General features: G+C 28.7%; 1 protein-coding gene across 5 annotated transcripts in view; it reads left to right on the top strand.

Annotated features, from left to right (window-relative positions):
• Positions 1–23,297, top strand: part of LOC136976603 (uncharacterized) — a 51,065-nt gene that overhangs the window by 12,743 nt on the left and 15,025 nt on the right. For 4 of the 5 annotated variants that reach the window (XM_067271937.1, XM_067271936.1, XM_067271935.1 and 1 more), the window contains exons 2-10: positions 1,510–1,690; positions 3,781–3,999; positions 4,079–4,329; positions 4,720–4,831; positions 10,361–10,535; positions 10,958–11,018; positions 14,397–14,532; positions 18,214–18,402; positions 21,580–21,708. In XM_067271937.1, coding sequence (XP_067128038.1) covers positions 1,513–1,690; positions 3,781–3,999; positions 4,079–4,329; positions 4,720–4,831; positions 10,361–10,535; positions 10,958–11,018; positions 14,397–14,532; positions 18,214–18,402; positions 21,580–21,708 — 1,450 coding nt within the window. In that variant the 5' untranslated portion in view covers positions 1,510–1,512. The remainder of the gene's footprint in view (positions 1–1,509; positions 1,691–3,780; positions 4,000–4,078; positions 4,330–4,719; positions 4,832–10,360; positions 10,536–10,957; positions 11,019–14,396; positions 14,533–18,213; positions 18,403–21,579; positions 21,709–23,297) is intronic. The other variant, XM_067271939.1, reaches the window with a different exon arrangement.

A 23,297-nucleotide genomic window follows, 5' to 3' on the forward strand; every position in this document is an offset into this window, starting at 1 on the left:
CTTCAATAGGTGATTGTGTATTAATTCAGTAGGTGATTCAATAGAAATTGTGTATTAATGGACTTCAATGGATAAACATGTGTCTTACACCTTGTGAGATTTCCCACCCTGGCTGTGATGGAAGGACCAATGTGATTGAAAGGCTCCTCAGGGGGAAAAGGGTTGAGGGTAGTAGAGTTTCAAGAAGGGAGTGAGAGAGTGAAGTTTAGAGTGAGGAAGAAAGGGGGGCCTGCTACGAATAGCCAAGTGAAGAAAAAAAGGATCATAGAAGAATATTGAATGAAGGTACAAGGGACTAAATTAATAGTAGTAGCAAAATCGTCAAATCAGTTTCAAGTCCACAAGATAGAAAGGTAGTGGGGACTCAATTTCAACTTTTAAGCTCTACCATATTAATCTCTGGAACAAAAGAGGACTTTTCATACTATTGTCAGGCCTTTCATGTATTACACATGAAACTTTTTGTGCAAATGTGCATTTGTGTTATTTTGATGTGTTTGTACCTCCTTTGGGATAATTAATTGACTAATTAAATTTTCATGCTCTTACACTTTGACTCTGTCTTTGTCCTGTAATGCTCGAGAACAGTGGATTAACACCCACAGGTGACCAGATTATACTGTTCACTTGTTCCTTTTTGGCCCGTTGTCAAAATTAACAATTTTTGTTTTTGCATTCGATTTTGTTCTATTTCTATTTTCACACATGCATGTCATTAATGAATTTAATGTAAGTGCTTTAAACATTTGGAGCCAGAGTTAGTTATTGTAAGTAAAGAACTACCATCAATAACTTAAGCTACTTGTGTTAAATACAAGGAGTATTTAGATGATAAGATGAAGCATAGTTAAGAAGAAAGACAACAAATTAAAAGTGACAAAATGTTGTTAGAAAAAGATGAAGGAAAACTAAAGAATTTTAAAAATTCAGATGTATGTAGCCTACCATTACTAAAGCAAGGAATCAATACTCTAACATAAGTTGGAGGCAACTTAAGAAATTTGAGCAAGTGTATTGCAGAACATCAAAAGGACATGCAATACTGATTAAGAATGACAGCCATCTTGGCTTCAGATGAGAATTACAAACTGAAATGAAATAAAGTAAAACTTCTATTTTCATCACAATATCAACAAATTTTATTCTTAGCAGATATCATTGTATATAAAAACATCCAAAACATGCAATATTTCCATGTTTAAGATTTCAAATGTATGGAATCATGTTATTACTTTTAATTCAATAATTTACATTATTTATGAGTACAGTAAATTATCTTTGTAATTATTATTATATTTTTGACCTATTAAAATTTCACTAAGACTAGATACTCCTGGAAGATATTACATAACAAAAAATTTTAAATATATTCACAGAATTGGAAGAAATAATAAATGTCTTCATGTTTTGTCTTTGTTTATTTATTAATTAAAAAAATTTATCATAATTTTTTTATAACAAAGCCATTTTTACTATAAATCTGAAAATTAATATTATTTTACTTTACAGAAAATGGACAAAGAAACAAATTTTTCTATCAATAGAAAATCTACTGATGAAAAAATAGACATTAGTGAAGAAGATGAGAAATCAGATGTAAAATATGTGCTTCCTGTTATACGATTTTCGACAATTTTCAAAATTATTATAGTTATAGATTGGATTGTTTGCATTTGTCTTTGGCTTGCTGGTAAGATTTTTGTTAATAATAATGAAATTTTCAGTTTTTTAATGAATTGAATGAAGAAAATAATTTATTTGAAAATATACTCTAAATTTATTATATTTTATTTATTAATAGTAAATAAAACTAGTTATATATTTATAAACAAACAACTATACAAAAACCCGATACATTATAATAATAAAGCAAACTGCTGCCGTATGCCGTAATGTAGCCCGATGACATACGGCAGTGGTTGGTTTTATTAATTATATATTTGCATAATTAATTGAGATGCAACAATTTAAATTACACAAAATTGTCATTTTATAATCATCTTATTTTACATCATTTTACAATCATCTTATTTTACATCATTTTACAGTTTAAAAAGTATAGAAGAAACTAAATCATCGTCAATTTTATTACGTCCAATCGTCGGGAACAAAACAGTCTTCCTTCCCACCGACAACCTTTTATTATACTATTTGCTACATTCTGCAAAATTATGTAAAACAATTAAAACATTCACTGATGATAAGTCAATAATTAATTAAAGAAATACGTAATTATTTTAAAATAGCAGTTAATACTTTAACAATTTAAAAAATATGTCATTTTAATTTTTTTCAAATTTTAAAGATGAGTAAAATAAAATAATATTCATAAATCACGATGATAAATCTTTCTGAATTTACATTTAGGTGAAAAATTTATATCCATACGCACCTACATCATGCTATCTGCTATAATGTTTGAAAATTTTTTGATTCTATTTTAAGGTGGAATCACACATTTAGTATTTTCCAAATGCTGAGCAAACAGCATTACTGAGTAATGTGGATGATTTACTCGTGACTTCACTCGACAGATATTCAATACTCAATCTTCTTTACACACCGGAAATTCATACAAAAAATACACTTACATAAAAACCAGATAACTGGAGTGGTTAGTATTCGGGTCGCAAACGTTTTCGTAGCCTCGTCTAGGCTCTTCGAAATTCAACGATCGGCGTAGATTTATTACTACAAAGCCTGAAGAAGAGCCTAGACGAGGCTACGAAAACGTTTGCAACCCGAATACTAACCACTCCGGTTATCTGGTTTTTACGTAAGTGTATTTTTTGTAGATATTCAATATTTGCCATTTCCCATTCTTTATTAGTATAAATATAGTGTGCCAAATCAAAAGGAACAAATCTCAGATAAACATTCATAATTTCCACAACAAATCGATGCTTCACAAATAATCGCATGTGCTTGCCAAATGGTAAACACTTCGGCAAATACTTTGGTGAAAGGCAATTATTTGATAATTGGCAAATACAGAATGAGGCTGCTTTTATATACAGTACCAATATAATAAAAGATATTTGAAATGACTTTTTAAATTGAGATAATAAAGGGGTTTTTTTTTAATAAGTATACAAGCATTAAGTATACAAGTTTTTATTTTTATGTAACTCTACATTATTAAACTAAAGACTTTTGGAGAAATTAAACATAGCATTATTGAAGTAAGCAACTATATCATCTATTTTTTAGTTGATTGTAGTAGAGCTGGATTTATGTATAAGCTATAAGCTAAGTAAGCTATAGCTTAGCACCTCTTTCTATTTTTAAAAGACAATCTATACATATTGCCTATCAATTTTTTGGTACACTTAGTTCCAAAATTTTGCCAGATCAGTCAGGATCATGCAAAATAACAGAAAATCCTGGGTCACTAATTATATGCCTACTGTGTCTCTAAAGCACTTTGGACTACTAGAAAATTAAATTAAGCATATATTAAATTTGAACTGGTATTTACATTTGATACTGCTAATATTTACATGTTTACATGCTACAGTTAGGATTAAGTATATATAAAATAAGCTAAAAATTGCATAGAATAGATGGATTCCCAATAACTTCAATGTAGATTATCCAAATGAACATGTGCCTAATGCCATCTGTGGATGTTCAGTGAACAAATCTGATGATCAGAGAAATTTAAAGTGCCCACTTGTCTTATCTATCCGAATTAAAAGAGATGCTGGAAAATTAGTGGTAAAGCTGTATAAATATCTATTTAAGTTTAATAATAGTAATAATGTATTTTGTTTATTTCAGGTGGTCATGGGACATATTTTATTAAAAACATAACCAGCTTTCATTTCACACAATCGGTGCTTGATTTAGCCTTGATAAACACATTTCAAGCAATATTTCTTGTCGTGGCCATTGACTACTTAGAACATTTATATCTTCTGTTATTGGATAGCCCATTTAATGGAAGTTTACAGAAAAAGAAGAAAATTGTAGTTATTTTAATTATTTTTCTTTGTATAGGTAATTAAAATATATTTTAGTCTTTATAAATTTATTATTTTATATTAATGTATATTAATTATTTATCATTTATATTTAGGGTGTTTTGCTTATTCTGTTACTAAAGGAATTTGGCTTGGATTAAATTATTTTCGTTCTGCATCTTATGTTCTACCTCATATTAGTTATATTATTTTAATATATTGGACTGTAGTTTTATCTGTATGTAAATTAATAAGCATCAGTATTTATCCATTTAATTTGAGACATCTTGGAACTTTACGCAGAATTGTTACACCAAGAGATCCAAAACCGGTGACATTAAAACGATTATTTCTTCTTGTTAAACCAGTAAGTAATATGAAAATTTCATTTATGTATTATTAAATAATTTTCTTTCTCACTTTTAACTCCACTAAGTTAGTGCAATATATAATTCAGTTCAGTTATAATTCAGTTTAATTCAGTTATGTTAAATTTATCTATTAAAATCATATTTAACATAGATGCAAAATAAACTAATTTCTGCCTAAATATTAATTCTTCAAATGCTTTTCTGAAAAGTTAATTGTGTTTTTAGCAATTATAATTACTTTGATCTTTAGTACTAATGCTTGTAAGTTATACTAATAATATCCACTTTATAAATTATTTCAGTGTAAACATATTTGTAATATTATAATTTGTTTTTAACTTCTCTTGGTAGACAATTGAAATAAAATTATACATTATATATTTTAGGAAATGAATTTAATTTTTGCTGGTACTTTAGCATTATTAGTATCCAGTGGAACAACTACGATAGCTCCTTTCTATTTTGGAAAAATGATTGATGCTGCACAGAAATCTTTAGGTAAATATCAAATTTAATATTTGATGCATTTTTTTTACAATTATTCTTGAAACTGTTAAAATAATACATTGAATAAGAAATAATATAGAATATTTGTTGTTTGAATAAAATTAAATAAGTACCATTCTTTTGTTAATTTTGGTTAATATTTTAAATTTCTATAATTTGTAATGCTTTCCTATTGCAAATACAGTACTTAATTTGAATTTTCTTTTCTCTTAAATGGTATTCTTTGTTGAATGGAAAATTAAGTAGAACTAATGATACTGCTTTATGATGATACTGTAGATACCTTCATTAAATAATTCAGTGGTTATTTAAATAACAGTGATTATTTTAGTATGCTTAACGAAATACCATTTTTATTCACTTATCACGGCTTCAAATTTCTAGGTTGTCCTATACACGCAAGCGAAAGATTCTTTGCATTTTTGCAAATAATTTTTGTGAACCGTGTATTCACATTTTGTACCGGATGCTTACCCTCTTGTATTTAAAAACATAAGTATTTTATCTGAGTCGTTTGAATCGTTCTTGTATATTGTCAGGAGTGAAGATGAATAGCAATAGGAAAAGCAAAGCTTTTGAATTGAATTCTGGATTGAAATTCCAAAACCACACAGGAACATGATGTAAATTTTAATCTATTTCCACTTGAAAACAGATGATTATGTGGAAATCAGAATTAAGTCAAACTCATAAGTGTAATTGATGGAGAATTGATTCAACTGTTAAAAATTGCAAAAAAGGTTTCCGATTGTCCAGCTTTACATGAACAAATTATGCTGTCAATTTTACAAGATTATTTCTTAAAGTTTAAAATGCCAGTAATTTTTGCAGGACAATGTGTGCATTTATGTTCATTTGATATTTTACTTATGATTAAACGAAATTAGAATTGTATTAATAAATCTAATTTTCTTTATTTTGATCTTTAAAGTCACACCTCGTCCTATATGTGAGTAAATACGGTACATAGTGATAAGCAACTAAACTGTTTTTCAAATGTATTATTTCTCTATGAAGTATTCACAATTTCACATTAAAAACATTATACCCTGTTTGCACCGAGCATTTTAATCTAGATTGTGACCAAGATTGGCGACTATGCCTTGGCGCAACCTCCCTCGACCATTTCGATCTTGACTGAAACGAGGTTCAATCGTGATTGACTCAAGAGAGTTCTTGAAACTAGATCCAGTCATAAGAGCGATCTCACAATCCCACGCGCACGAGAAAATACAAGATGGTGGCAGAACATGTGCTGGGCTATCGACAGAGAAATAAAAAAGATACTGTATTTGGAGAGACGATGACATCTATCTATTATTAGATAAATGGCAAGAAAAAGTACTGTATTTATTTCTAACTAAAACTTCCATTTTGTTTGTTGGTGTTCGTGACTTACTGCATAGTTATGTCAGTTTTATCGTCGCGTGTAATCCAGATTGTAGGTAAATCGAGATCGAAGCGAGTCATGGATTGTGTGTGAACGTAGTATTACACTAAACATTATATATTCTTACATTTTATTAATAATATCAAAATTAAATTTGGAGATTTATTTGTGAATTATTAATGTGCTTTTCTTAATTATCACATGCACAATTTTGTTACCAAATTTTTCATATAATCAGAATATGGTTGATTGTTCCTTATTTAAAACAAAAATCTATTGTCTTTCTTTTCAATCAGGGCTATATTTAGTCACTTATTATTGGGAGGCATGGAGATCGATTTGTAGTACTCCTCCACTTATCGGTTGTTGTTCAGTTTAGTATGTATATATATATAGTATATATAATTTGTACATAGCTTTGCGTTAGTTTTATGTTCATTATTGTATCAGGTTTTTTTTTTTTTTTCGGTTTTGTGTTGTAGGTTGTGTTTGACACATGACCTTCTCTTTCCAAACCACCTTTTTAGAGGTGTGTGTGTAAAGGGGCTTGTAGATTGGTCGTAATAAGGTCACACGGGGACAGCACGAAAGGGGTATAAATAGAAGATCCAGGTGTGGAAGAGACTTTTTTTTGTTTGTTTGTCTTAGTTGGTGCTATTGTCAGGATATCAAAAAGACACGTGTGTAAGGAAGAAGGAAACCATCCGGAACATTGGAAAAAGGCAAAGGACTATAACCCAATTCCATCTGAGGTGGTTGAAGTAACAACAGAGTGAAAGGGATCAGAAAGGAAGTGGAAGTGTCTGAGGTATCGTCTTGAGAGTTATTTTTGTCTTCACGCGTGGTAACTGTCGGTTAGACATCCCCGTTCAAGTACAGAATTACTGTGAATTTATGGTTCTCATCAAACCTTCCTTGTTAATTAAAGTTTTGTGTAAACTTTGTTACATATCAACATAGGGGGACAGAGAGTGAAGGTACGCGTGCTATTTGTACTCGGAACATGTGAGAGAAAAGGAACTTCACAGAGGAGGTTGTATGAGTCCTCTGTTGCTAAGCATTTGTTAGTTCTAAATAAATCCATTTCTGTAAGCTGACTCATTGTTATTTGTGGACTAGTAGACCTAGGTCTAGCTCGATGGTCCCAATAGATTTTACCCCAACTGATAGCAGTACTTCATGCAAAGTATCAGTCAAGAAGGATGGCTCTCCTTATGCAATTTCTTCATCCCTCATGCTCCTTCTTTATATTTCTGAATTTCTTGTAATTCTGGAAAAAATTTTAAATGTATTTGGTTTTTTTCTTTTTTGTTTTGGTGGTGTGACTTTGCCAACTATTCAGTAAAATTTCTCACAATGGAGGAGCAAGATGACTCACAAACCCTACAGTTTTGCCCATTTTCAATACAGAAGCTCAGTTTCTATAAGTTCATCTTTTATATCAAGTTGTGACTTTTGTGTGTATTTTATAAAACAATTCAATAATTTAATTTTTTTTAAATAGATATACTACATATATATATATATACTGAATAAAGCTTTACATTAACACAATAAGCAACAATTTGTCCATTTATTTTTTGTTTAATATCTGTTTTATTACAAACATAAAATGATTTGGAGACTACAACATATTATTGTAATAAACTAAGAAAAAATTGTTATGTTGTAATTATAAATGAACATCCATTCTTCTAAAAATGGAAGTTTTAGATTATTGTCATTTACTCAGGCTTCTGTACATTAATAGGACTTATTATACTGGTGTAATTGATTAGACACAAAGAGGAAGCAGCAGTCAAAATTAAAACAGTATTTCTTAGATAAGACAGTAAAACAGATGAAAATGAATACTATTTTAATTTTGACTACTGCTTCTTCTTTGTGTCTAATTGATCATACCAGTATAATTATACTTAGTAGACAATAATAATTTAAAATAGTATTAAGGACATAGAGGCATAATTGATGGAAGTTTTAGCTTTACACACATATTTTTTACTATTAGCACAATTAGATTTACTTAAGAAACAAAATTTATTTAAACAAAATAAATAAGACTTTTTGAGCAGGAAGAAACACTCCATCACTGTAAATTCAAAGTTTGGCAAAGTATTTTAAAATAACTATTTTTTTTAGACTATATCTTAAATTTATAGTTATGGAGTAATTTTTCATGCTTGAAAATCTTTAAACATTTTTTTATATACTACTATTTTTATATACATTATTATAAAGAAATATAAAGTAATATAATTATAATTGGGACTAACACAAAACTCATATAGTAGTTCATTAATTCAGAACCCTCTAAAAACTAACTGATAATTGAATTTGTCCAATAATAATCTGGCATCCTAGTATACTGCACATTGTGGCTACACACTGTATTGTCTGCTTCTTACGTTTTTCTTGTTCTTTGTTCTTTTCATCTTCCAGGACTTTCTAATCTCCTTAATTCTTCTATCTTGGAGATGAGGGCCACTTCCTAGAATCACCAGCATAATATATACAAAGTTACCTGAGGACATAACGAGGTGAAGGAAGGCCACTTCTGAGCTGGTGCTCGAAGAGACAGGATGATGATAGAAGAGAGATGTTATAGTGTCCAGTGCCCGAGTAGACAGGTAAAGTAATAATTTTGAGCAGGAATCCGAGCCAAAGTTGGCATTCAATTTGACCAGTTGCAAGTTTTGAAGAAGCAGCTGACAATTTGGATACAAGATAAAACCCTCAGGCCCAAGGAAAAGAAGACGGAAGTGTGTATTGTGTGTAAGAAGTTTCCACATGGTCCCTCGTGACAACAGAAAGATGTTTGTGCGACCCGGGTACTTTTCTTCTGTCCTATCTGCCATCTTTGTTACTTCTCGCCTCCTATCTTCAATTTTCCTTTCTTTGTATTAGTTAGTATCATGGATTAGTGATAAGAAAATCTTTTTGTAATAAATATTCTCAATTTTTTGTACGAATCACAATATTTTTGTAATTATCTGGCCAATGGTCAGGTTTAAGATGACCTCTGGATAAACCACCCTAGAGTTGGAATCCATTTGAACCTGTATATAATTATATGACACATAAATAAATTTAATTTTCTAACATCTACTGCACATTGTTGGGTATTTGCCTTAGTCAGCTAATGGAGATGGTTTCTTACTTATCACAACGTTTGTAGCTTTTGTGAAACTTAAGTATACAGTGCATATCTGGAAAATAAATATATACACATGAATCATTGTGAATGTTGATTTTGTGCAATAATGTGTTTATTAACATTTTACCAGGCTTTTCAATCAATCTTAACAAAGTTAATTATGTACTATATCATCATTAGACTGATTAAAGTGCATTTGCTAATACAATGTCTGCAACATTTAGATTGCCTGTCACTTAGTAAATTTTTCAAAAATATAAAAACATTCAGTATCTGGCATTTTTGATAATCCAGCATAACTGGTCTGGATTAACAAATTTCTATTGTGTGTTAATGCTGGAAAAATTTATAATAGGTTCTAACTAAACTATATGATCGTGCTTATCTGTAAATAAAAGAAAATATAATATATTCATACATTATTATATTTTCATTTATTTAAAAATTAATTTAAAATTTAAATAGAATGATGCACATAATATTTTAACAAATATGATAAGAATTGTTATTATTATTATTATAGAAGTTTATTATTATCAAAAGTATTAATCATTAATATTTTTGATAATAATAAAGTTTTAATAATATATATGTTTTTAGAAGTTAAGACAATGAAGAAAATATACATTTTCAAGTCTATGTTTTATCCATTTTCACCAGCCACAGAAGTAACAGTTAAAAACACATGAAGAAAAACTTCACAAAAAGACAAACAATAAGTAGAAAAATCACATAGTTAAAACGATATCAACGTCAGCCTTTCTATGGAGGATCTGACGTTTTTACATTAAAAACAGAAGTATAATCTTCTTGCCATACCATCAAGTCCTTAACATACTTATAACTGGTCTGCCTCTCTAGTGGTGGTTCCGAGTATTCCAATTTCATTTACATATGTAACAATATATGTTATTACAATTATAACAATTAATGTAACAATATATGTTTTGGTTAATTACACTATTTTTATTTTCAGAAAAGTTAAATGAAACTGTTCTGATTTTATTAATGATATATCTAGTCGGAAGTATTGCATCAATGGTGAGATCATGGCTTTTTACACTTGCCGGTCAAAAGTTTGTAGCGCGACTTCGTAACACTTTATTTTCTGCTATGATAAATCAAGAAGTTGCATTTTTTGATACTAACAGGTATGTATTTGTTTTTCTTTTGTTCTATAAAAATAATTTAAAAATTTATTACTATTATTTGTTTAAGACTAATAATACTAATTGCTTTTTGCTTTTTTTTTTTGTTCAATTGCAATTGATGCAAGATTTTTGATCATTCAAATTGTTTTTCATTTTTTGGTATTTAGTTTTTCTTTTAGTAAAACTCAATACATCTTCCTTAATACTCTTTTTACTAATTTGATATTTTTTTCAATTTTGTAGATTAAATAAATGGAAACCTAAAATGAAAAATAATAGTAAAAAGTTTAATACCTTCTGCATTTACATTTTAAATAAAGAGATAATACAATATAAACAGCTATACATATTATGTTAATGGAGCATATACGTTGTTCTGTTTGTTATAGCAGATTAATTGAAATTCATATTTTGTATTTCAGAACAGGTGAATTGACAAATCGCTTATCATCTGACACACAAGTTATCCAGAATTGTGTCACAGTGAGTGATCTTTGATAAGATAGAATATGTTCATAGAAACCTTTTATATATATTCTATGTAACGTTTAATATTTCTTTACGTATTCTTGCCTGATATTTCAATTAAAAAAAGTCTTAAATTTTTAATATTCGTTTAATACTAACATGTGTTCATAATTTAATTTTGTAATACTACATTCAAAATGTTGAAACTTGTTTTCAAATTTATTCTGTTATATTTTATAAAATATTTTATTATTATTTGGTTTTAGACCAACTAAAATCAATTTCCCCCATTTTTTTTATTAATTTCAATTATTTTCAAGTTAACATTCATTATTATGTTTAATATAAATTCAATATTATAACACTGTTCTATTATTCCTTATCTATGTAACTTCTTTTTAACTTCAAAGTATAAAATGAGAACTTTTTTGTTTTATTTAATTTGTTTAAATAAGTTGTTCTATTTCATTGATATTTGATAGTTTTGAGAATTTATATATTTAATTGTCAGTTTGATTTGATTATGTTCTTTACACTTCTATTATAAATATTTTTATCTTCATATAATATTTTCACGTTATTTTCAATCAATATTACAACTACTCATTGTACAATATGTACAGTACAGTATATAGAACAATGACTGAATATGCTTAAAGTATTATTTTTATACTCTTTAAATCTTGTTTTGAATTTTCTCACTTTTTCTTTAATATAAAAAATATGTAACCATTTGTTGCATTCCAAAAATGTGTAAAATGCTATAAATCATTGTCTCCAAAGGATTAATTGACATTTTATCAACTCCCTCTTTTTTTTGCCAATATAGTTAATAATAATAAATAAATCTGGTGAGACTGTGTTAATTTAAACACCATTTTCATAGAAAAGGTCTAGTTAGTGTGCAGATTTATAACATCCTGAACTATCATATGTAACCCATTGGACTAATTTTTGATGAACGCTTTCAATCAACCCTTGAAAATCCCTTATTAACCATTTTAGGGACCCCTGTTAAAACCCATTATTTATTCATTCTGTATCATTAAAATTTGTTCATTGAAAGTTTAAATGTAAACTATCAAATCTCTCAAATATCAATAAAATAGAGGTTGAGTACATCGAATACTATAAATTATTTCCGATTTCTTTTAATATATTTCAAATAATAAAAATTATAATCTGTGATTTTTTTTTCCCATATTAAAATATTATATACAGTATAACCTCTGAATAGTGGACACCGTCGGGACCGAGAAGTTTATCTGCTATTCGGCAGTACATGCTGCTGATCATATTGTATTTTAACAAGGTCATTATAAAGTGAAGAATACAATGAATCACAAGAACATCAAATTTGCATTATGAATGTGAAAGTACCAAAAGTATACATAGAGTATATAATTAACATATATAAACAGTATATTATTTATCTTTTCAGCTGTAAAAATCACATTTTAATTGAATTCTAAATAGTAAACAGATTGAACAAGATAATTCAAATGGAACATAAAAATTACAATAAAATATAAAAGTTGATTTATTATTAATTCATCAAAAACGACCCGAGCAGAAGTAACGAAAAAGAAAAATGCAACTGTTATTATGAACAGAAGGGTGGATGAAGATCGGTTTAGGTGATGAGAGTTCAAATGTCGTGTTATGAAGGCAATCTGCTAGCCACTTCTAGGAGTAAGAAATGCATTCAGTATTTTTGCATTCATAATGTGGTTTATGATCTAAGACAGATCATAAACCACATTATGTCACTTAGATTCTAAATGACTAATAAAAATTAATGTATGGATTTGTCGGTTTTGTAGTTATCAAGTAGGTGTAATTTTTCAAACATTTTTGCTTTTTTCAATAAATGATTTATTAAAAATTACTTTAGCCACCACAGAACTGTTAAGAACATAAATTATGTCATAAATGCAAAAAAACTGAATATCTTCGTACATTTTAAAGTGGCAAATCACCTTTATAACAATCTTTGATCTTTCACCAAATAAACTCTGCTGTCTTAACCTAAAAACTGTTTCTTTTTCATTATTACTATACTACAGTTCTTGTTGAATGATTAAATAACTTCGAAAAGTTTATGGTTTCTTTGTACTGTAAACTTAATTCCAACAATAAGACAGAAGTTTAATAACATTAATATGTATGACAATAAATGGTGATTGACAGCTTAACCAGATTAGTATTTTCTAACACATAAAGAGTATTGTTTGATTTTTTACAACTTGCCCTCCTCCCCTGTTCCTATTTTAATCCAATCTTTATTCAACACATATGGTCAAAACTTGCCCTGTAAAAGATTATTTGATCTGATTCTTTGTTTTTGTTATAAAATACTTTGTACATAATTAATTATTTCATAATATTGAAGGTGGGACTGTGTGTTTTGTAAGTATAAACATCTACTGAACCCCAATGCTTAGTAAATTTACAGCAATTGTGGGTGTCTGTTTTTGTAAGGTAGGTTATGGATGATGATGTTCGTTATTAATAGCATGTTCTATTTAGAAGTAAATATTATAGATGTTTAAAGGTCTGGAGATTGTAAAAATGTCTGTTAAGTAGCGGTATCAGCTATTCGGGAGTGTCTGTTAATGTGGGTTTCACTGTATATTTATCTATTCATAAGTATATTATATATTTTTTATTTGGCTGTATTGATATGTGTTATTGTTAATTCAACCAGTTTTAGTCCTTTATTTAATGTTATTTATATAGATGTGTCAATAACATTAAATAAAATCTTTTTACCTGTGGTAATGGACTTTTGTGACACTATGTATATAAATGATGATGATAAAATCTATAGAGTTCTCAACAGTTCACAGGAAAAATACATCTAAGACACATATCCAGACAGAAACTTTATTTTACATAAATAGGACAGATGAATACTATCGAGTCCAATGCAAACAAACAAAGCATTGCTAATTGGGCCCATTAATTCATAAATATGTCCAGCCTTGCCTCAGGCTCTTGCAGTCCTCTTGCTACTTGAGCAACATCCAAAAATAAATCAATAAACAACAAAATCTTAATAAATAAATGATTTAAAATAATGTAGAAATACATAACAGTATAATTATTGAAAGAAAATTGATGCTTTTACTAATATTAAAAATTTTTTAAAATATTTAAATAAGCAAACATTACTGCTTGAAATGACTTGTACGTGAAAGCATTTCAAAAGCATAAAAGTGGGAGAAAATTCATTTCAAACAAAACATTTGCCTGTTAAAATATTTGATAAAGTTTTAATATAGCAAAAGTATTGATTTTCTTCCAAGTGAGATAAATAATTTATATAAATTGATTAAAATAAAGGTAATTTTAAATGACTTAATTTTCATTACTAAAAAATTTTTTTTCTAGGTAAATATATCCATGTTATCAAGAAATGTTTTTCTAGCAATAGGATCTATTATATTTATGTTTGTTCTTAGTTCTCGACTGACTGGAGTCTTATTAGCAATTATTCCTCTTGTATCTATAGGAATTGTAAAATATGGTAATTATTTTATTTTATCACATTTAAATATATTAAAGAAATAACTCATAATTCAACACACTAAAAACCTTTTTTTTGTGTGTCAGTATGAACAGCTTTAGATAAAAACTAACGTTTTCAACCAAAAACTTGGTCTTCATCAGGCTATTGACCAGTATAAAATTTGAAACTGGAATTCGAACAATGTGTTTAAAATTATTTTAAATTCCAAATTATTTAAAACTTGGAAACTAATTTTCAACGTACATGCTACTGAAGTGATAAAAATATTGTTACATTCCCACAAATAAATAATACGATGTATTTGCTGGTGTAGAAATGTTAGCAACGTGCTAGTGTTGTTCACACTTTTTTTCTCACAGCACCACCTCCGTGCATACAAAATATTGGCAGCATTTTTCGCATTAATACAGTTGCCAGCCAGGCCGGCTTTATATATTTCCAATGAAGGTGTTGAACCTGATCTGACATTTTTACCAATTTGGCCCTATGGAGGTTGGCTTGTATTTTGGGGTGTTTGCTTATAATTTTGATGTTTAAAAATATTGAGAAGCTTTCCGATTGATTGCTGACGTAATTGCCAAAATATTATTTGAAATTCCCCATGCTAATTACTGTTTTGAAATTTATCACTCAAATTTTATAATATTTATTTAAAATTGAATTACATATCATTTAGGACTTGAACTTCGATAAGTTCTGTACATTAATGGACAATACTTTGCTTTTCTGAAGTGTTTAATGATCAAATATATTAAGGTTATTAAGAATAAATTGTTAAAGATGTTACATCCATAATTATGATACGACGATAAAATGTTTATGCAAAATCTAGAAGAAAAAATCTAAGATTCCTAAAGGCAAAAAATTCTTTTGAAATTAAAAATGTTTTAAATAAATGTGCCATCGGTATATTGAACGTCGGGAATATAATAAAAAACAACTGTGACGACTTCAATTTGTTTTGAAAATGGCTAGGCTGAGCTGTCTCCAAAAATATGTCTGTGTTTATCCTGAAGCCAACACAAGGTGTCATCTTCTACTGCCTGTCTACAACTCGAACTATCAAAACATTCCAAGCATTGAATCTATATTTGTTGCTCTCTTTGATATTTGATGTATAAAACTCTGGAAGATCCAAGCTGTAATTCATTGCTCAAATGAAAACTGTAGAAGTATTTCACCCACTCCTCTGGTGGGTGAAATAATTCTACAATTTCCATTTCTTTGGCTCATGCTTTGTTTTATAAATTTTCAATTTAAAAAATTTTTTCCAAAATATATTGTGAATTTGACATTATTAATAAGAATTGAACTGAAAGAATAAATTATAACTTTATAAGTCTAAAAAAAGTACAGTTTCTGATGGATTTTTTTTATTTCCAAGTTGCAGTATGATAGTCAGAATCAGTCTGTTTAGCTTACATTTATTTTTTGACAGCTTTAATGATATTATTTTGAAAATGGATGAACTGTTTTATAGGCCAAATATCAATGTTTTAATGAAAAAATAGGACAGTTTTTCAATTGACTTGGAATAAGGACAGTTATGAAGAGCAGGAACACAATGAAATTTGAATTGAATCCATTAACAATAAGAAAGAAGATATGAGTATCTTATAATGATTAAAAGACATGTCAAAAAGCATTTTAGAATGAAAAAGCAATTAGGAAAGGCCCTCCACAAAAAATGCTAGCAAAGAAACTTTTGAACATATAATTTAACATGTTTTATTTTTACTGTTGCTCATGGGAACTAAGAAAGCTTTTCTGCATATTCATCAAAAATTTGGCCAGGACAAGGGAGATGGCTGAGTGATCAGAAATAGGGCTCAACGTATCCAGGAAAGACTGTCTATGAAAATTTCCTGGAATTTTTGCCTTTCTGGATTCAATCGTGTCTCCCAGAGTAGTAGACTGATGCCTTAACCAGCTCAATCATCCAGCCACCTAAATATTATATTGATAAGTCCATTCATATCATCTCATATTTATTCCTACTATTTTGCATAATTTCAATGTATAAAATATTTTGACTAGGGAGATTATTTACATATTTAAAGAGTTCTTTAAATAGAGCCATTCTTGACAGGTGATATCAGAAAGCTTTCTAATCTTTCAGAAATAATTAAATTGCAGAAAAATTATCATCTTGGACAAATTGATGAGATTATGATACAATTATCTCAATAATTGTATTTAAATTTTATTTTTTCAACATTTTCTTTATATTATTCAAATTTATTTCTCTAAAACTGTTGTTTTAGAGAAATTTAATTTGAAATTATCTGGATTCTGTCTAGTTTTATTGGAATTAAATGTTAATTTTTTTTTAGTGTTTTACCTGCGAACACATCTTTCAGTAGCCTGAAAACATTTAGGATAACTGTATAAAAAACTGTAAGGTTACTACCTGACAGTGGTCTGCCTTGCAGGGAAAGACAGATGTACTTGCCTTTCTCACAATCTGTCAGGATGATGCGAGAGGTTTGGACCATATGGGGTAGCAGTACTGGACACGGAGATTCACACTGACATGGATTAGCAGTGATACTTGCATTTAATGAGACAATGGTTATGCTTACAATAGGTACAGCGGAGAGTTTTGACAATTGTGACACAAAAGGAGAACTCGTTGCTGCCAAACTGTTTCTTTTGAGGATGTGCAGTTGAAGCATCAGTCTCATAGGTTGAGGAGCACCAGGGTGAAGACATCCCATCATATACTATTGGAAGATGCTTTTGATCACAGGAGAACAGTCTTTTTCAGACAACTACAGGAGGGTAATTCCTCGATGTCGGCTACCACGGATGATCTTCCGATCTCAACCACCAAGGATAATCTCAATCTCAACAACCTCGCATGTCCTTGAAAACCCAGGCCTTTATACAATTTTACCCCCAAAATTCTGACCTTTGGTTGGTCAAAACTGTTGGTTTCCCCCTTCCCCATTGGTCCCCATACTGTTGCCAGGGACGCAATTTGGATCGTAGGATGTTGACCACCCTCTATCACCCCCAGTATGGACCACTCTCCCTGAGGGTAGGATAATGCTCCTTCTCAAGCGATTGTCCTTTAAATTACCAAAAATGTGTTTTTCTTCTATCCTGGAGAGAATGCAGCTGTGTCTGCATGGTCCCAGCTCCATCCCTGAGGAAACATTTGCTTTTTTGCTTTTAACTCAGTGTTGGGTGACTGCAAAACTCCAATCAATGTCACTCTTATCTCCCCTGCAATCTACGACCAGAAATGTGACAATTAAATCTTACAGTATCCAATTTCTCCGCATCTCTGGCTCCATTCACAAAAACAAATCACCCGTTTATTTACGTTGATTTGACGGCCCATCTCCTGCATTGGCAGGTGAGGTCCAAGCCTCACAAAACTTTGAGTAAAAACTTTTTGAAATTAAAATGTTAATTAAAATTATTGTAATGTTTTGCTTGTAACTCACAGCAGAACTCTTCAGAAAACTGTTAGAACAGAAATAAAATCTTTGCATTGCCTGCATCTGCTTTTAAGTTAATATTTAAAAACATAATCTGTTAGTTATTTACAGAAAATTACAGTAATTAAAAAATAATAATTATTATTTTATATATATATTTTTTTATTAATTTATAAGTATTTTTTTAATTTAAAATAAATATTTTACTATAAAACTATAAAATTATATTTAGGTTCATATGTACAGAAAGTCAGAAAAGATTTCCAAGATGCTTTAGCTTCGGCAAGTACTGTGGCCGAGGAGAATCTCTCCAGTATACGAACAGTTAGAAGCTTTGCAGGAGAAGATAAAGCTAACAAATTATATTCTAAAGAAATAGATGTTAGTTATGGTTTGGGAAAGAAACTAGCCTTAGTTCAAGGTAATTATATTGTATATATTTTTTACTGTAATGCATACAATGACAGATATATTCACCTCCTTAAACATTCATAAACTATTAAGAACATTTAAAAACTGTATAGTTTTTAAATGTTTAAAACAAACTCTTTTCTATTAATATTTCTCATTATGTAGATATCAATATGATTACTACAATACAATCATTTTATCTAAAATATCATCAGGATCATATTTAAATTTATAATTTAGTAAGTCTTCAGATTTATTGAAAGCTTCGTCTTTCAGTGACGTTAGATTATTTTTTATGTTAAAAATATAATTATATTTATGCTTTTTTAGGACATCATAGTTGCATTTTAGGTGTGTAGCAAAATGCTGAAATGCTCAGATATGTTAACCAAAACTATTTTGCTTCTTTTTTTCCTATTTTAGACTTATTATGTATAAAACAGATATGATCAGTTTGAAAGTTTCATTTTCTAATTTCAATAATAAGTGCATAAATAGAAATGGTATTATATTTAAATTCTTAATTAAAACTGAATGAGAATTGTCAAAATTCTGTATGTAATGTAAATATATGAGAATTAAAGTATGAGAATTAAAATTACAACTTTGCTTTCTTCGGGAAGGACTTTTTAATTTTGAAGCCAGTAGCCTACAAAGAAAGGTCAGTCATCAGAAAAAATTGTATTCTGGAACACAAAGTGAATAAATGGTGGTTCCTTTTGGACAGACTTTGTCTTCGAATTTATTTTTACATAATTGCCATTCGACAAAATTCTACAATTAAAAAATTTAATTTAATAGGTATAAAGGATGGTAAGTGCCATAAGGAAAGTTTAGAGAAAATAGGAAAATTAAATGTCTGAAGAAGTTTTCTGCTTTATTTTCTTTAATCAGAATGTTGTTCATGTTAGTTCATACTTATGTGTAATATTTAAACTGAAATACATTGCTCTTTAGTTGTTAGCATGCATATAACATACTAATGGAAATGACGCTTATGACCTTTACCTCTGAACGCTTCATATATTTAATCCAGTGCCAATAAAATATCAGCGTAATAGGTTTAATTAGTTGAATCTATTACACTGATATTTAGAGTCACAATATGATGATAGTTATAGATCTTGATTGGGTTCAGAATAATGAAGCATACCTTGTATGGTTGTTTATTAAATTCTAAATTCTTATATCTAGAGTTTCTTAAAGTTTCTGATTCAAACTTAAATGGCTTGACTGATAATGTACCTATTTGAATCTGTTTGAAGTCAAGATGTTTTAGAATAATTAATTATCGAGTAAATATATTGTTGATTAATTATTTAAATTATTACAATGATGATGATATTGTCAAACTCCAATGTTAAATTCTTTCAGAATTAATTTCTGATCAGCTAAGAAACTATTCTACTTTAAGACTCTAGTATTTTTTGATTTATAAGTGCTTTAGTGCCCAACAAAGTTTATTTGTACAAACCATTTTTCCATTACCCAATAAACATTGAAATATCTTTGTGCTGTATTTTCACATACATAAAAGCATACTCTTATAGATGGGACATAATTGGGATTATATATAGAAAACTATCTGGAAAATTCACTATTGTTTAATTTTATAGTTGTCAGAAGCATTTTTTTCTTTTGGCTTTTTATTTTAATAATGATTACCATAGGGATGTTACTAAATAGTTACGGCATCAGAAAATTTACATTTAATTTACACTATATCGGCACAGCAGTGCAGTGCTTTTATAAGCTAAAACAAGTTGGTGCACATAAGAGTTTGCTCTTACCTGTTGGATATGCCATTATAAGCAAAAATTTTCAAATATAAGAGCATTCTCTTATTTGTGAAGAAATATGGCATATACAACAGTTTCTTATTTAACAAGTGCAAGCATGAAGTCGCTCATTAATTGAAAATTTCATTAAATGAATTTGTTACTTTATTAAAGTATGAGATAATTGGTTCCAGCTGATAGAAGTCCCTTAAAATTAATTAAAATATCTTACTGCAACTTGGAAAGCAAATTACATTACGTAATATCATTGGAAAATCTCTGGAGTGATTGATTTTTTAACTTTGTTGGTTACCTTTTGCTCTGTTGGGAACAAGACTAAACTGAACACCAATTCTTCAGCTCCTCCTCCTCTTTCACATTGGAAAAAATACATAATGAAGTAATAGTTAAAGTAATAAAATAGTTCAAAATCCAAATAATCAAATTAATTTCTTTTAATCAGATGTTTAACTAAAACTAATTTATTACCATGCACAACTGGATGCAAAATTCAAATAATAAATTTAATGTCCAACAAATAATTTAAAAATAAGCTATTTAGGTTACACATTCAAATTGAAGAGAATTTGAATGTGTAACCTGATAACAGCTGTTGAAAGTAGTTGAAAACATTGTTCACTTCTAAATTATTTGCTGGACATTAAAGGTTTAATATTATTCATAAAATAATATGAGAGTTTGTTCACTTAACTATTTGTTTGACTTTAAAAGAATCTTTAACAAATCGTGAGTTAAATTTGAAAAAATTTTGTGCATGTTACTCTCCCTTACCATTTAGCTGCCCCCACCATAGTCTGGCTGAACCCATGACGATCACAGGGAAAAAGAAAAACTATCCAAAAATATTGCCGAAAAGGATACAATGAAATACTGCTTGTTTAACATCACTGAAGATAACTTTATCATCCAATGCTTTTGGTTTTCCCACAGCCATCAATATTTAGAGAACTATTTCTGAAACACTGTTCAAACTTTGATATTCAATTTTAATATATTAACATTTGATAGACATTTGAAATTCCAATGTTCTATAAACATTGATCAAAACTGATGGCTGCATGAGAACCAAAAATGTTTTGTTGGTCGTACCGTTATCTTCTGTTGTCTTAAAACCTGTCACATCCTTACTTGACAGTGTCTAGTTCTATACATTGATAATATTATGGTTAAAATGTTCTATTATTGAATAAAGCATGAATTTTTTTTTAAATTTATTAAGCTCCTGTGTATTATTGTTATGAGCCAAATTTATTTTCTATTTTTTAAATGATCTTATTCATTTTAAAATTTGTTTTCCAAAAATGGAATTATAATTAATCCTATTTTTACAAATCATTATCATGATATTCAAAGCAAATTTAAATTTGTTTTAATTTATTTTTATTTAGGTGGCTTTGAAGGTGTTGTCGGATTCTTTTTTTTTGGAGCAATAGTAATAACTATGTGGTATGGTGGACATCTTCTTTATTCCTATACAAAGGGTGAATCGGCGGGAATTTCTCCTGGAGTACTTACATGTAATGCATTCTATTTATGACCTTGTTTTAATCATTAAGAATTCAAATTTTTATCTTTGTTTAAATATATCATATTTTCATATAATATAGTATATAAATGTGCTTTTCAAAGTTATATGTCTAACAGTAGCAAACTATAGTATGATGTTTTCTAGGATGTACATAAATGCATAGTATGCCCAATCTTTTAAGTTTATATTTTATTTTATTGTTTAAATTATTATTGTCCTACTTATCCGTAAATCTTTTCCTTTGTGTCATATTTTCTTACGTATGAGTAAGATAATATGACACAAACCCTATAAGAACATTTTCACAGGCTGCGCTCCTATATGAATAATAAAGTTCATATGTAATACTAACCCCCAGCAGATTGAAAAAATTTATCAATTTACTATCTCAGATAGTTTGAAAAATGCTGATATATATAATTTACAATTAAACAAAGATACAGGATGGTCCTGTATTACAATATTTTTATTATAATATATTATATATGTTACGAATCTATATTTATTGCAATACATCTTGAAAAATTAATAAACTAGAAATTAAGCATGACAAAATCCTTCATATTTCAGAATAGCATGCATTAATTTTTAGATGATTACGAAATGCTATTTTAAAATTACTGTATGGAATAAACAAAATAAGGAAAGCTTTACAATACTATAATGATGAGATATCAGGCAATAATATACTGTTAAAATAAAAGAAATATACTGTTTCAAATTAATATTAAATTATCAGAAAATAAGTCTTTTTCGTGAATAATTGAAACAGTTTTCAGTGGTAAATGACTATAATAATCATATAAATTTACAGACATCATCACCATCGTCTATATATATAAATGAGGATGTTTGTTTTGTTTGCTATACACTTCTAGACCTTTCGACCAATTGCTACAAAACTCGACAGTTATGTTCAAATACTTCTAACTTAGATAATGTCGTTCATCCCACCCCAAAATATTGATTGCATTTTTATAAATCAATTAATTTCTATCTACATTCGGTTTGCTGAGTTACACATAGTGGCAGAAAGTTAACAAAATAATGAACTAAATACAGTAGAGAGTTGTTTATCCGAAACGTCGGTTATCCGAACGCTTTCCAGTCGGACTGTGTCGTGCCGAATCGAACTTTTTTGATACTAGATTTACTTCTAAAGTATAATTTTTATGTTTTTATATTTTTCAATATATTTATTTTGTTTGTACAAAATAAAGAAATAATTTTTAATGATACGATAGCCTCGATTATTATTATAAAAATTTTCGTTAGGCTTAAAATTGACGAAAATTCAACAAGAAGTGACATGCAACGGAGAAAAATTTCAACATCGGACAGGTTAATATATTTTTTGTACATAATCGGTTATCTGAAAAATCAGTTATCCGAACAACCCTAGTCCCCAATTGATTCGGAAAAACGACTCTACTGTATAATTCTTACAAAGAATTTGTAAGAATTATATTCACTTAATTACTGGACAATGATATAACGTAAAATAGACACACAATATCATTACTGAGACAGGTAGCATATAGCACTTGCCTGTGTGGAATCAAAATTGTTTAAGCCTGT

The sequence above is a fragment of the Centruroides vittatus genome, unplaced genomic scaffold (genome assembly GCF_030686945.1).
Source record: "Centruroides vittatus isolate TY-2023 unplaced genomic scaffold, ASM3068694v2 contig_409, whole genome shotgun sequence".
Classification (NCBI taxonomy): Eukaryota; Metazoa; Arthropoda; class Arachnida; order Scorpiones; family Buthidae; genus Centruroides; species Centruroides vittatus.